We start from the raw sequence: 16,701 nt of genomic DNA, 5'->3' as shown, positions 1-16,701 counted from the left end.
AAGAGCAAAGTAGAGGGGGAGAATCACCTCCTTTATCCTGCTGTTCACACTTCTTTGGATGCAGCCCAGGACACATCTGTCTTTCTGGGCTGCAAGTGCACATAGCAGTTCATGTTGAGTGTTAGACAATAACTCAGTTTTGGCTACTCCAGAATGACTTGCAAAGCCAAATAAAATTTCCAGAATACTTCCATCTTCAAAGCTTGATCTAAGTTTATACGACAGGCAAAAGACTTTAGTCTTTAGCATTCATCCATTTCACAAGCAGGCTTAGTAGATCTAAATTTTATCTTTCTGCCCCCTCCAACCCACTGAAAGTGCCCAGAGGCTGACAAGGAGGACCTGACACTGAAGGAGCAGTGCAGAAAAGATGCTACTAAAACTGAGCAGAAATGACAACTGCTGGTGACAATCAGCAACCAAAAATAAAACTTTATTTTGACAGTTGATTTTCAGTAGAAATAAAAATAAATTCTACCAAGATTGCTCAGAGGCACAGTCTCAGAGGAGACTCTTCTAACCACAAGTTATGGGATATTCCAGCTGCTTAGTTGCTATTTCACTGTGTATAAATATTTCTTTTTTTTCATTGAATCACAAGAAGACTCTGAGAAGGATTTTTATAAAATCCTAGTCAGAGAACTCAGATGGGAAATGGAAACTCTTGGTTCCACTTCATGATCCAAAATATGTTTTTCCAGAGACCAAAGCATCTTTAAATGAAGAACACCTTGCCACCAAATGCCAGGACAGGGGAGGTGAGGGTATCCAGCTCCTGAGAGGAAGTTGATTTCTGGGTAGTCTGGGTATGTGTTTCCTCTATCAGAGGCATGAACAGCCCCTGCCTTACCTGGAACTATGACAAGTACTTTGCCACATAAGCTGGCACCTTGGTGCCACAAAGACTGAATCTATCTTTTTGCTTACACTGTTTTTGAAATACACTACCACCAGGGAAAACCTTCATATCTTTCATTTATGACTCTGTTTCCCATTTCAGTTTGACATGAATGGTGGACAGGTCAAAATATAAATTTTCTGAACACCTGCAGTCATTATATATATAGGCTGGATTAATTCAGTCTCCTGTATTTGAATGCTTGATTTACATATTTTAACTTTTTGGTTCATTTTTCATGGTATTGTATGTTCTCCTAGTTATATAAAGAAAACAACTGTATTCCCTTATAGGCAGAGGAATCATCAGGACCTGGACCTGCACAGTCATAACAGAACTCCTCTGTCCAAGCTAAAGGAATAACTGGAAGCAGTAGGAGGAGGCTGAAATGCACAAGCACAAGCAGGTTCAAACAAATTTCAACCTTGGACAGGGCTGACTGGAAACCAGCTCCAGATCTCATTACTTGATGCAATACATCAGGTATTGCAATAATGCCTTGAATGATTTCTCTATGTGAAAACCATCCTGAAGCTCGTAGATACTCAAAATTAAATGGTCAGACAAGCGACGTTTGACACTGTTGAATCTGTTCTTTATGCCTTGTTCTGTAACACTGAGCCACTTGCAGAGGTAGCTTGATTAGAAAAGACAACCTGTACACACTCAAAGCCTGTCTCATTAGAGTAATGAAACACAGAACAGGCTGCTTTTTGTTTTGTTTTGGTTTGTTTGTTTGTTTGTATGGAGGTGCTTTACTACATTTAAGACAAGTATATACACCTTTTTAAAATCGTACCTATCTCCTTGTGCAACTTCAGACCACACTTGTGCTATTCTAGAGGAACAAATAAAATTCAGCTTGTCAGCATGCCAGCTGGACATCAGATTGGCAAAGCATATGCCACAGCAGAGCTTGTTGAGGTAAACTGGACAGCATTTAGAGATAAGTGTCATCTGAGGGAGAGGATCTTGAGCTAGCACCAGAAGTCTTTTAGCTGTAGAAAAAATTTGGCAAGCAGGTGAACTTGAACTTTGACCAAAGGGAATGGACACCTACAGGTCTTTTTTTCTTCTTGCCATTTCAGCCTCTGATTGGAGTAAGGAATTTCTTGGTGGCTCTAAGCTTTCTGTAAAAATAAACCCTCAACCCACATCTCACCAACTAATAGCTGGGTGTGTATGAATTTATAAGGGAAGTGTGTTTATATGGAGGGTGTGTTCATAACGATTCATCCTTGTGTACACAGAGAGAAATTCTAAACATATAGAGAGAAGGTGAATGTGTGTGCATCAGTTTATAGACAATATATACTGGTTACTTTTAAATCCAGTGTTGACATCAACTTCCACTTTCATATGAGTCAGTGACTCCAGGTACCTTCAGGGAAACAGAGACAGAGCAACTCAGAGTCACATGGGTGGACAGCATGGGTTGCAAATGCAAAGGAATGCTAATCTTCTGCAACAGCTACTGGCTGCCATATCTATATGAGAAAAAACATTACAGGTAGTCATAGTTAAAGTAAAGAAGTACCCACCCATTCTGGAGTATGAAGGTTTTGCTGATCTGACACAGTTCCGTAAGTGGGAATAACCACCTGGTTCAGCTCCAAGACTGAAAACAAACACAAAAAAATAAAAACATTTTTAGTGTTTTGTCTGGTATGTGGATTTTTAAAAAAATGGTATTTATGATTTTTGGATCAACTACTTTATTGCACTTACTTAGTTCTGTTTCAGAAATGGAACATAGGTGTCTCACACTTCAGTTATAATCAGCAGGTTGCAAGAGAGCAAAACCTAAATTTCACCAGGATGACAAGTTAATGCTAGGAGAGCATCCTGACCAAGCTACAGTGATATAAAACATCCCTTTGCTAGTATTATTTAGTGTTTCAGAAACTCTGTCCACACTCTAGCAGTTGTTATGTTCATCTCTTAATGAATAAGACTATCATATGAACCTTAATTAATGTGGACTGTACTGGTCAGGCAGTAAGAAAAAAACAGTACCAGGGAATTCATCTGAAATGGATGTGATACAGGCAATGGTTCTATAACATTCACTCTACAGCAAGAATGATTTTCACATAACCTAATAACACATCTAAAAGTTTAATATTGATCTCCCAGCAATTCCTCACCCATTTCTGCAATTCCTGTTAAAAAATGATGACCTGCAAATGGAATTGGTTTCCTGAAATATAGCATTAAAAAAAAAGAAAAAGAAAAAGAAAACAAAAGGTCTTGTGAAGTATCCTGCTCCATGATACCATTATCAATCATACTGGGAAAAATGGCCACCAGATCAAGCACTGCCTAACATGCAAAATCATCCTAATAAAACTGCTGAAAATAACTTACAGAAGTTCTACAATTTCTGCAAGATACTGGATTTAGTTTCTTAATAAATATTTTTTGAGCCTTAAGAAGAAGTCAGATAACATCCTGAGGCTGAAGATAACATCAAGCAGCCAAAGGAAGAAGGCTGCTTTCTGCCTATGTGTGGCAAGCAGATGGACCCTAAGTGTTATTTATAGATCCTCAAAACAGGGAAGTGATTTAGCTAAGTCTGTCCTGCACTGAGGAGAGGGTCACAATTAACAATGGAACCTAAATGCCAGTGTTGTCTGGAAAGGATAGACTCAACTTATCAAAAATATTATATTAAAAGAAAATCCCCAAACTATAAAATAATCTAATCTATAGTACTTTTAAGATAGCTAAACACCCATTTGCTACAACGCCAGTGCAAACATAGCTGATATGCCTGGTTTGGGGTATTTTTTTTTTTGGCTTAAAATCTTCATGGATAGGTGGCCAAATTCTGAAAAATTATTAAGAAGCTTCTTTTTTTTTTTTTTTTCATTGATGATGCTCATTTGTGCCAGCTCAGGATAGATCAAAACACTTAGAGCACAACCAGACTGCTCCTTAAAAATCAACAGAATTCTCTCATGGCCTCTAAGTAGATGAATTCTCTGGTTTAAATAGCCTTTCACAGAGTTAGCTACATACTTTTTTCCAGATGTTGAGCTGTGAGTTTCCAGATCTCTACTGTGGTGATAGTGTTTCCTCTAGGAAGCAGACAAAAGCAAGCCCCCGGATTTTTCCACCGACATCACTTCAGAAACATTTGAGTTGTAACTCAAAGTTTGGCCCAGTTGAATATTCAAAGTTAACTGGGCTCTCTCAAATGTTAACATCTTTAGAAACATTACCCAGCATTTTAAAAAAAGAGAAAAAAAAATGTGGAGTTGTGCAGCATACAAACATCATATGGCAAAATCATAGTATGAGGACTCAGAAAATGTGAGCATATCTCAGCAGCTACTGCAAGATTGCTGCATATGCACAGTATTATATTTTGATAGGTTCAGCACAGACTAGCATGAGAAGGGCAAATGCATTTACTTGGTGTCAGTGTAATGAGAATCACCTCACATTACTTAGGACATTCTTTATTCCCTATCTGGATGCAAAGATATCCAGATACAAAGTGCTTCTGAAAACTCACAGAACAGGAAATGTTTCTGCTCACATAATGAGCAGATTGAAGGGGAAATATAAACATTGCCTTCAAATATAAACATCTGCTTTGAAATTCTGTGTGCCGTTACATGAAATAAGGAGATGTGGGCACAGATATGAAGACTGCTGTCAGCCACTGAACTGCAGTAACAAGAATCCTAAGTTAAAAAGACCTTTTTGCTAAGTCCTCACAGTGTATAACTACAACACACCCCCACCAGTGCTGTCTAGAAATCCCTTCAGCCAAAACTGAAGAGAAGGGGGGAAAGTGGCATTCACAGCAGGAAGGGTAAATCCAGTTCTGCCAACTCCTGTTAGATCTGGGGCTGGCCAGGAATATCCTCTGAGGGAATTTATGCATGAGTATAATTTGCTTCTGCCTCGGATTCTCATATCTTCCCCATGATATGGTGACTGTCATGCACACTATACAATTTTATCAATATTTAGCATTTTAACACTGCTTAGTGTACTGCTTACGACAGTCCCTGGGCCATAGGTCCAATGAAAGGACTCATGTGAAAAGGGACCTGCCACTCTCACTTCTTAATGGGACTGGCTCTATAAGAAAGGACATTGTCAAACATGCCTGAAGTAAACAAACTATTTGTGTCAGAAAAAAATCTTGGCCATCATTGATTTGCTCTAATGGAAATAATAAGAATAATAAAAAAGGCAGCAGCAGTCTTTAACCTTTTAAATCACCTACATAAGCCATATTAATAGACACACAATTCTTCTGAGAAGTCAAAAAATGTTTTTCAACACCAAACGCATAGTGCCTGGTACTTCACTTTCCTTAACAAACCTGTGAGACACTGCAAAGGACAAGATCTCAGCCCTGCCACTGAACATGGTACTTCATGAGCAATCATGAATGTAAAGCCAGGAAGAAATGTCTGGAATCCAGGCATTGCTGCTTTGATACAAGTATCATATCACCTCTCACTTCCCTCAGAGTATTTTGTAGATGTACTGACTGTCACAGAAGTTCTATGAAGTGTAGCTCTCAAATCTTGTACTTATATGGAGAATATTGTGCTCTCCTGTGTACAAAATGGACATGCTCAAGAATATCTGCTCAGCCCCTTAGTGGGATTTGCCTGATGCATAGAGGACCCCCTCCATAAGCAGAGAAGTTTACAATATGGTTACAGAAAAAAAGTTGCTGCAAAGCTAGACCACAGTGCTGGGGCACATCAGTTGATCTGCATTATCTGGCTCCATGCACAATGCTGTCCCTCAGCAAATGAAGATGGAAAGCATAGGAGGTAGCAGACATTTAACAAAGAATAGTGAGCAGATGCCATGCTTCAAACCCATGCTCTAGCTTTGCTCACAGCACTGCCCTCATGTAGCTGTGCCTTAGACAACAAACATTCACTGCGTATGTCTATGGAGGCAGACTGAGTTGTGGTTATTCAGTCCGGAGAGGAGAAGGCTCTGAGACCTTATCATGGCCTTCCAGTATCTGAAGGGGGCATACAAGAAAGCTGGTGAGGGACTTTTTAGGGTGTCAGGTAGTGATAGGACTAGGGGGAATGGAAAAAAAAAACTAGAAATGGTTAGATTCAGATTGGATGTTAGGAAGAAGCTCTTCACCATGAGAGTGGTGAGACCCTGGAACAGGTTGCCCAGGGAGGTGGTAGAAGCCCCATCCCTGGAATTTTTTAAGCCCAGGATGGATGGGGCTCTGGGCAACCTAATCTAGTGGAAAGCGTCCCTGCCCATGGCAGGGGGGTTGGAACTGGATGATCCTTGAAGTCCCTTCCAACCCTGACAATTCTACGACTCTGTGATTCATATAGAAACATAAAAACACAAGTACCTAATTAGACACACTAAGCTCTTCTAAACCTCAAATAGATTGTGAAGAAAATTAATAACAAAAAACTTCACTGACTGAAAAAATACCAGGAAATATTTACATACAATTCTCATCTGAATCAACACATTCCCCAAAACACTTGTTTGACAGCCCTGCCACCACATTAGAACAGGAAAAATAGTTATTAGTTAATTCTATCTGTTCTAATGAAAACTCAAATGAGAAGACTATATCAGGTTTGCCAGTGTGAGGCAAATTATCAGAGAACTGGATGGAATCAGATTGTTCCTATCTGCAGGAATAAACAAGAAAATGCAATGATGGCTTTGCCCAGATACTGCTGTCTATGTAGAGCTGATCCTTCATCACACACCTCCTCAGAAAAGACACCAACATTGTGGTAGTATCTCTCCATATCGGCAGGCTGCCTGCAGTTATGTTAACAGATTGGTTTTGTGATACCATCACACACGGCACCCAAGAGAGAACCAAGCAAAAAGCCTCATCTCACGGGTACTGTCAGAAGCCACAAGGAGCCACGTGATAAAATACTAGATATGAATAGAGTCCTCTAATCAGGAAAAATCATTTTCACCTTATTTAATAAAAAACCCCAAACTACTGCTGTCTGGAATAGATCTGATGTTTCCGTGAGATTCATATCCTCAAAAAAGATGACTATTGACATATCCAAAACAGGCAACCGCATGAAAAATGGCAACCACTCTATCAAAACTGAAAATAATTAAGAGGCAAGAGCATCATAAGCAGGTGAATTAATCTAAAGATCCAGAATCACCCCTGAATACCAGCTGGGGACTGCAGTGCAGCTACTGTACTGAGAGTGACTTGATGTAGATGGCAGCTTCCTTAAGACTGTCCAGTCCTCTCTCTTGGTCAAAAATAATAGAATGATGGTACTGAAGTATATGATCCTGTTCCTTGATGGATTTGATCCTTATGTATTAAGCCACATATAAAATAGTTTCTTTTAATCACCTAAACAATTTCATATGAAAACTCCCTGTCAAATCCTCCTTAGCTAGAATGGTAAGTTAACCTAATTTGTTTCACTTCACAGAGTAAATGAATAAACACAAAGACTTAAGAAAATAATGTCTTAGCTTATCCTTCCAAAATGTAGGTCTGTTTGCTCCTTGCTAGATGACTTTGTTACTGGGATCTTTTTGATTGTTAAAGGCCTGTTGAAGAGACTTTTCCAGACTAGCTCTTCTCTGGGATGCAGTCTTCTCTCACACAGGAGGCAGCCATTATGATCACAAATTTTCAAGTTTCGCTTCATCCCACAAAAATACTATTGGTTTGCACTTTCTAGAATTCCTTCTTTTCAGTTCAGTCATTTGATTGGAATGTATCGAGTTTAGTTTTATTTTGTACCTGTGGACCTTTTTTGAATAATAGATTCTACTAAAGCCCATATTTTTCACTTTCTGAGAAGTTATGTATTGGAAGTCCTGGTGGACAGCAAGTTAACCCATAAGCCAGCAACATGCTTTTGTGTCCAAGAAGGCCAGTGCTGTCCTGGGGTGCATGCTAAGTGTGCCAGCAGGTTGAGGGAGGTTCTCCTCCCCTGCTACTCTGCCCTAGTGAGGCTACACCAGGAATATTGTGTCTAGTTCTGGGATCTCCAGCTCAAGAGAGACAGGGAACTACTGAAGAGAGTCCAACAGAAGGCTACAAAGATGATTTGGGGACTGTAGTATCTCTCTTACGGAAAAAGGCTGAGACACACAGGGGTATCTAGCCTAGAAAACCGAAGACTGAAAGGGGATCTGATCAGTACTTATAAATATCTAAAGGGTGAATGTCAAGACAGTGGGGACAGTCTCTGTTCAGTGGTGCCCAGGGATGGGACAAAGGGCAGCAAGCACAAGCTGGAACACAGGAAGTTCCATGTAAACATAAGGAAGTGAAAATGAAATATTTTTATACCAAACTATATTTTATAAACTATTATTTATAGTTAATAAACGATTCATACAGCTGCCTTCTTTGTGCAAGTCTTGTTCTCTTCTTATGGTTGTCTGTAGTCTTACAGCACATGAGAGAACCGATGCCAAAATAGCTTTCCAAGCTGTCAATAAATTATGTTCTTTGTGCTCTCACTCAGAGCAGATCTGAAGGTGTCATCAACCCAAAACTTAATCTATGCCACACAAAAACAAAAACATTGATCTTAATTTCAGACACTCAAGCATATCCAGTATGGAGCTATAAATGCTGTAGGATCACAGAGGAATCGACAAGGTTGTCTTGGAAGAAGATTCTATCTTGTTTGAAAGATTCTTCTTTCCAATAAGTTACCTACTCTTACAGCTGTGCAAACAAAGGATTGGGAACATGTGGTATGACTTTGAAAAATAAATACTTTCTTGACTAACCCTAAACAGGAAAACATGCATCTGGAAATATAACACAGAGTGTTGCTAGTCAAACGCCCCTTCTCCTGACACAGCCAGCTCAGAGTCAGGGTAGCTCACTGAAAACAATGAACTAATTAGCAGTCAGCCATAGAACAAGAAATTAGACTTTGTGGAAATGATTCTGCTAATAGCAGGGCCTAAATATTAACAGGCACTGAGTTGGAAGGTTTAGGGGAGTCAGTAACCAAATTGTTCCACAGCTCTTATGTGTTCAGAGCTCAAAGTCGGACATTTGCCCAAAACCTGTGGCAAAAATCCTAGATCATTTCAATGAGACCTGGACCAGCCCCAGCTTCAGTTTTGAAAACAAGCACTGGGGTAATGGTGTTTTAGTTACAATTCTGTGAATCCAGACTAATCCACTGAAATGCAAATGCTGGCTCCTCATATTAACTGCTGCAATGCATGCCAGAACCAACCTGTCTGTGTCCAGTCTGCACGAAACACCAGTTGACTGTACATCTCTGCAAAATTTCAGTTGCTAATAGGACTTTTTCTGAAGTTAAACAATTTACCCACCTTCAGCTGAAAAGGCTCTCAGAAAGAATGATTTTGGCTCTTATCTGTCAAACAGCAAGATATAGATATAGAAACAATTTTTGGGTTTAGAATGTATTAACATGTGTATCTGCTGTAATTGTGAACGATATTTGGTATACTTTTTGGTTACACACTGAGTGCATGCATGTCAAACAGGTTTCATTTGTCAGGGTATAAAAATAAGGGAATAAATTGTTTAAGTCAGAAGGCTTCAGACTGATAATCTTTTCAGGTTGCAACAGGAGCTTGAATCAATTTCTGTTCCTCACACACACCTTGTTATACTCTGTTAAGTAATTTAAATATACTAAACTTATGCAACAAATTAGTCCTCTAGAATGTTTCAATTAAAAGCAGCTTTATTTTAATTGTATAAGGAATCAGGTAGAAAACTGCTGTATTGTGGACTGCCAAATGAAACTGTTTAATGATTTAGGCAGTGTATGTCACATTGTTACAGTCTGAGACACACACATACTTTATTTCTTTGGTTTTGAAGAATAGAGCAAATGTTGTCATTCCTGCTGTCAAAAAATGCATGTCCTTAGTTTCTATGGTTAAGAAACTACCTCAGCTGCATGAAGAATGTAAAGCATAAGAGATCAGTCAGGACACTGAATCCAGCACCAGTTTACAGACAACTTTAGTTTTGTTCCTAGGTCCTGAGAAAAACTGTTCTTTACTTGGAATAATCTGTTTGTCTGAAAAAGGAATAAAGAAGAACATCCTGCTGTTCTTTTTTCTTGCAATAAATACAATCCAAGTGGCAGAGGGTGAGATCCACTAATTTAAAAAACCAAAGGTGTATTAGGAGAGATTTGCAGAAGATGTTAGGTATATAATAGATAAGAAAGAAGAATGAAGTAACAGAAAAATAAATTGAACATCAGCCTAGGTGTGCATTAAGCTATATACTTGCCGAAAAAAATGTGTGTCTATGGAACTAAGTAAGAGTTGCAGGCACCTAAACCAGTGTTTGGCAGTAACAAAAGCATTCAGGTCCAGAAGTACAAATCAAAAGGGTAGCTATACAGTCACTGGCTAACAGGAGCCTTTGCCTCTCTGCCAGCCACTGTGGGCATTTCTCCTGGGCATCACCAGGGCCGGGATGAGTGTAGTCCCTTTGGTGCCCTCAGCAATGTCATGATTCAGCAGAATGTAAGGGTTTTACTGTCTTAACTGCTCTACCAATCATCAAGGAAATCCTCTTTCTCTTAGAAAGCCTTTAAAATAAAACCTCAAAACGTGATTAAAAACCCTATACAGGTTGCTGCTTACTACAACCTGCAAATTAAATCACTAACGTCAGTCATTCCACTTTGGTTATTACTACTCTACGTGGTAGAATTTGGTTTTCAGTGCTCTTAAATAATTTTTTTTAAAAAAACTATAGCCAGATGTGGCAAGTGACTGGATCAGGAAGACTCCAAACTCAAAATCACACTGGAATAGAGCTGTTTCAAGACTGCCTGTCCTCACTGAAGGTATTAGATCCTCTTCCCATTGCAGTTGTTCTTACTACATAAAACGTCCAGGGTACACAGTGCACAGTGTTATCATTTGATCTAGCACAGGAGAGGCTTGTGGATTTTAAAGCAAAGGAAATAATTTTTCGTTATAAAGCATAAATTGTTATTTTTTTTCTTCAGGACCCTACCTCTTTTTCTATACAAGATGGGGCTGCAATGACTCCAGGTTTGACCAGACCTTTAACTTGTTTTTGCAAAAGATGGACAGCATACAGAGGCTGTAGGATGATTGAAGGGAAGAAAGATTATCTGATTGTCAAGGAATTTTTCTGTAGCCATGGAGATGTGGCCCTTGTCCCAATTTTGGGTTCTAATACATGTGAGTTGAGCAAGCTACTTGAAGAAGGTTTTGCCCAGCTTTCCAGAGTTTTCAAGATAACTGCATAGGGTGTTACAGCAAGAAGCTCAGGAGTTTGTCACTAAGTTAGATGTAAAAGATTGGGAAATGCTCTTATTTCTGAACAACAACAAAAAAACCCCAACAAACCCAAAACAAAAACCAAACAATCCCAAAGCTTTTGTGATTGGTGAGAATTTTTTGGACAACTTTGTATGAAATTCATTGAGGTTATCAACTGTAAACCCAGAATGTTAAGACCTGATCATACAAAAGTGGTTGAAATAGTTAATTTCTCATGGCCTTGCAATAGACATGTTCTAGGAAGACCTGCTGGTAGGATGCAGGTCTCTGTTCAATATCTTGTCTTTGCACAACCCATTCAGAGATGTTTTACATTCCCCACATCTTATCATTTCAGTAGCTTGCATCCCTACTCCTGAAACTCCAGCTATCCCTAAAAAGGGCTTTAGGCAATCTGCCGCTTGCATCCCTGCTGGATATAGCACTCAGATGTGGCAAAAGCACCACATAAACACAGAGAAAGAAAGAAAAAAAATATTTGCTGTGCAAGGATTGGATAATTTGAGTTAAGGCTTGGAGCCCTGTTCTTAATGAAGAAGATAGAAAGAATTCTGCAATTATTACCAGTTTACTGAATAAGGCTGAATAAGTGGACTTAAGAGCGGAAAAAAACAGTGATTGTGTAATTAAAATCTGTAACATGCATGCAAACAAATGGCAGGAAAATTGAAGTTGCCTGAGCAACATCAACACTGACATTGCCCAACTTCTAAGTGTTTGACGTTGCAATCTCAATGTTTTTCAGGCATAATATGTAATTAGCCACAGCCAATTAGGGATCTTATGGCTCCTGTTGGTAACTGGTAATAGTTACACTTAAATATGGAGAAATATTACTGCTGGCTTTACTGTATTATTTAATTACACAGTCAGTTTAGAAATGAAATTATATCTGAAGAATCTGAGAGATTCCCTTGAGCAGAAGTGATGGAGCAATTATTGCTACAATTCAGCATGAGGACGCTTTGCTGAAAGTCTAGAATTTCACCTAATCACACAATTTGATTAGTGGTCCATGTGCAGGAGAACTCTGTGCTGCTGTTGAGTAATTTCAAAATGAAGTGTAAGAAAAGTAATCAAGTAACTATGGACACTTTTCTTTAGCAGCTTGCATATCAATTAATTAAGTTTTAAAAGTCAGTTCAGAATAATCTAATTAGTATAAATTCAGTACCATGATGGAAAAAAACCCCACACCACAGTGTGTTTTAGCTTATTAAAATCATTGTGAAGAAAAAGTTCTGGTTTCTGCTGACAATTCAATTCACGATACCCAGCAACTGCAGCTGGTCAAGGTCTGACATTTTCATGACAAATAACTGTGGCTTTGAAGATTTGTAGATTACTTTCTGGGAAAAGAAGCATGAACAAGAAGGATGTATGTGTGCACGCAGCTTTCTAGCAATAATGATGTGGGCAGTGATGGAAAATAATAATAGGCTCTCTCTGCCAGGCATTGAAAACTCCTCTCTACAACTAAAGGGAAAAAATAGATGCATGTGAAAATACCAGTTCAAGAAACCCGTACACAAACACATTTGGAAAATATGAAGGCAATAAAAACAATCACCTTGTGGCTTTTTAACTCATACATTTATTTCTACAGCTTTTGAATCTGCAGCTGTTTCTTACACTTCTTGGAACTAGGAAAAGTGAGGAGTGGTAAGTTTTTATTAACCTCCGCTCCATCAAGTGGCATAGTAGAATCTTCTCAGAAATATTACTACACACTCTGAAACATATGCTACAGAAACCTGAGGAAAAGTATCAACAGTTCTGCCTAGAGGATAGCCAGAGCTTTTTATTTTGAGTGCTTGATGTGCAACAATGTTAATAAGGTATTGAGTACCTAGATATTATACCTCCTTAAGATTTGTACTTGTAAGCAACGCATATAGAAAGATCATTCCCTGGGTAATGCATACTTCAAATTTCAGCATGGTCACCCACCACCATCGTGAACTGGTCTTTCAGAGCAGGAGTAGTGGAAGCAGCTTTAGATCCACCAAAGTGCATGCCAGTGTGGCACAAAGTGCCATTTCTACATTAACAACTATTGCACCTTCCTAGAGGATTAGTTACCCCAGATGTGGTAAGTAAATTCAGTCTAAGAACCTGTCAGGAAAGAACGCAGGTGGATTTTAAAATATAAGTCTCACTTTGGCAGCTAGAATAAAATGTGGAAAACGGGTATTTAGCTAGCTTATTTCAGGACAAAGCAGAAAGAAGTCAGGACTATGCACTGGTGAGAAATTTCTGGCTTTAAATTTTAGATACCATTCAGCTATAACAAAATCAAGCAGCAACAATAATGAGGAAAAAGCCATTTTTCTTGTTTTCCTCCTATCCTCATTTCCTCCTTGTTTCTTGTTTTCCTCCTATCTCACCTATATTACAGTGTAATTCCATGAAATTGTGGAAGAAATATCCACAAAAGAGAAGATAAAAGCTTTGCTCTGGAAAGCATAGAAAGACATTTTTCTGTAGTGTCTATAAAGAATCTTTCTGAACTGTTTCATGATGTTATGAACACACCAGGTGGCGATAACACAAGACCAACCATTGGGCTTGCTCATTTCATACAGCAGCACAGATCTTCATGAGAGTACAACTAGTGCCAATGTACTCAGTACTGTTGCTCACAAACTCATTTCCACTGAGATTCTAATCCATTTCTTCAAAATTGTGGAAGTGAGAGGATGTAAAAAATCCATTTTCTGATGAAAAAAAACCAAGCAGCCTCTACAGAGTCATTTTTGGTTTTTTTTTTTTTTTTTTTTTTCCATTTAACTGTGGGTAAGATTGTTTACATGTCTCATTATATCAGTAGTGTGATGGTCTGTTAGGAGGCTAATCATAATCTGTTGACATTGGTGATGCTGAATTTTGGCATATTTTCTAAGAGGAGACCACAGTGGCATTGCTGCAGATTCTCTTTCTCGTGTCGAGATGAACAAAAACGACCTTTTGAAATACGTGAATGCAGCTCATAGATTGTAAGGCAAGAAGGTACTGCTGACATCATCCAGTTTGATCCCTGTAATACAAGCCAGAGGATTTTACCTCCTGCCTCTTGTGTCAACTCCAACTGCTGCTTGAACCTGCTCCAGTGCTGAAGCACATCATTGCACAAATGGACCTGGACTTCTGGCAGTCCCTAAGTGCCTTGAATCTGAAAGAGTTTTCTTCACTGCTTGAAGTAATGTGAGGGCTTTGGTTTCCTTCTTACCCCAGAGCAACTAAAATCAACTGTCCTTAGGCAGGAAACATAAAGAAGAAAGCCACTTTCACCATGGAACAGACTTGCCAAGATCAACCCCAAGCATATTGTCAAAATTACTGCCCAGTTACATGGGGAATGAGTGACCTCTGCCTTCAGTGTGTTTTACAGGAGGGCCACCCACACACAGCAGTTGCCCCAAGCTATAAACACAGCTCTTTCAGCAGCCAAGCTGGTCCCATGGTGTTGTTCCTCACTAACGCCAAGCCTGTAGGCAGCTGTGGAGCCTTTTCGTTGGGAGCTGAAATGATTAACCAAATTGTAATTGCAGATCACTGTTTGGTTAGACTTCAATGCCTATGGATCAATGAGATATCTAATTAGATATCTTGACTTTAAAATATGTTTAAAAACATTGCTATTACATTTGCATATCTCAAAGGAGATATATTTGAATTTCTGTAATGAGTTTCTCAGCATGTGTGGTTTAAAATATTTCCTACACTCAGCTGTTGTACAGTGTGTTTACAGGAGGGTCCCATAAAGATACTTTTAATTACTTTGACTATGAAAATATTAAGTTTAAAGTCAAAACTTCCAGGCATTTTGGAGTTACTTTGTGTGTATAGGTACAAAGACTTATGTCTGTAAGCAATTCTGGTGCTGTAAGAAGAGTTTAGAAATAACCAGTAGACTTTCATTTCCTAATTAGGAAATACTTTGTAGTTTTACTAAATGAGGGACTCTTCAGATTTTTCTTCTAACAGTTGTGGCTTAATAACCAACTTCTGCCTAAAATCACCTTCTGAGCACAGGAGGTCTAAAATAGACCTTTGCTCTTCCTGCAACCACAAACAAACTTACAAAGGTACCTGGAGCTCTGTTTGGCCAGAGTGCATTGCCCTTGAAGATTTTTCAATCCTTACTTCTCCCAGTAAGGAACAAGTTAAAAAACAATACTACAGCAGTGACTCATTTATTCTTGAGGTCATATTGATTTCTTAATCTTTTTTTTTTTTTTTTTAATAATACATTGCATGTTTAAGCTTTACCAAATATTGTAAGAATTTTTGCTGGGCTGTTTGTCTTCAGCACAGCTGCCATTTTACAGATTAAACTCAGCTTTTATGCAAATCCCTGCTTGTATTTTATAGAGAGCAGAATAATTAAATGAATTTAATTATTTTTCCTAGAATAAATCAGTATATACAGAGATGATGAAAGATCTAATAAAGATATTTCCTCCATTAGGGACTAGTTCTGCATTCTCTACTATGAATAGCATTTACAAAAATAATGCTATTCCCACTCTAGTCAATGGGACTGCTCACAAGGGTAAAGTGTGCATTGTTTGACCTCATCCTTGTTCATTAATGTCTATAAAAACTCCATTAGACTACTTAAGGAAAAAAACACATAGAAAGAGAGCACTACTAATTTTACTAAGATTGCACACAAACTAATAAACCCTCTGGCAACGCTAGAGCCCTCTGGATCATAATCTCAGTCTTGTTTTGTTAAATGTTATTATCTCTAACTGCAGTGCCAAACCCAGAGCAGTGGAAATTTTTTGCAAGTAATTAATGGTATAAAGATAGCATTTTTCTCCTGCTGGATAAATTACCTGTGAACACACTGTGATTTTTACTATATACTAAAAATACAGAGGCAAATCCCACAGATAAATTATTTCAATTTGCCACACCCACAGTTATATTACCTTAGTCCCATGCTGTAGTTTATTTTCCTGATGAACCAAGATGAACCTGATGAAGAATCTTTATGCCACTGTTTATGAGTTCCTGACCAGATAAATAGGTGAGAAGCTGCACTAGCTGGCTTTGCCCTTATGAATACTATCAAGAATTCTTCCTCTTCCCTTTTAATTTACTTTATTTCTTAGCCTGTCCCCAGGTCTCAGTGGATGTTTTGTCTTTATTTTCATCTCCTTACTCTTTCCTTTTCTTCGACGCTTCCTATTTTACCTGACCCTTCAGTCAAGATACTGGTCTGCACTACAGGATTCTCTCCACTTATCGAAGGTTTCATCTTTGGTGCTTCTATCAACATCACTCCACTGACAGCAACAGATTCCCAGATTTTTCACAGGCAGGACGTGTTGTAGGTTAAGAGATATCAAGCATTAATTGGTACAACCACAATGGAAAATCCTCCAGAGGCTAGAGAGCCCCAGGGGGTGGGCAGTTTGTCCTAGGATATTGTAATCTGTTATTCTATTCCATTTTCCTGTATCTCTCTACTTAACGGAGTGTACAGCAAATTTTCT

General features: G+C 38.6%; 1 protein-coding gene across 1 annotated transcript in view; it reads right to left on the bottom strand.

Annotated features, from left to right (window-relative positions):
* The window catches only part of ANO6 (anoctamin 6), a 57,471-nt gene extending 40,987 nt beyond the window's left edge, over nucleotides 1–16,484 (bottom strand). The window contains exons 1-2 of the mRNA XM_054399986.1: nucleotides 16,400–16,484; nucleotides 2,440–2,516 (exon numbers count right to left, since the gene is read on the bottom strand). Of these exons, the coding sequence (XP_054255961.1) occupies nucleotides 2,440–2,516; nucleotides 16,400–16,484 (162 nt within the window). The remainder of the gene's footprint in view (nucleotides 1–2,439; nucleotides 2,517–16,399) is intronic.
* Between the last annotated feature and the right edge of the window lie 217 nt (nucleotides 16,485–16,701).

This window comes from Indicator indicator, chromosome 3, assembly GCF_027791375.1.
Source record: "Indicator indicator isolate 239-I01 chromosome 3, UM_Iind_1.1, whole genome shotgun sequence".
Taxonomy (NCBI): domain Eukaryota; kingdom Metazoa; phylum Chordata; class Aves; order Piciformes; family Indicatoridae; genus Indicator; species Indicator indicator.
The sequence above is the reverse complement of the archived record's forward strand: the minus strand, read 5'-3'. Positions and strand labels throughout refer to the sequence as shown.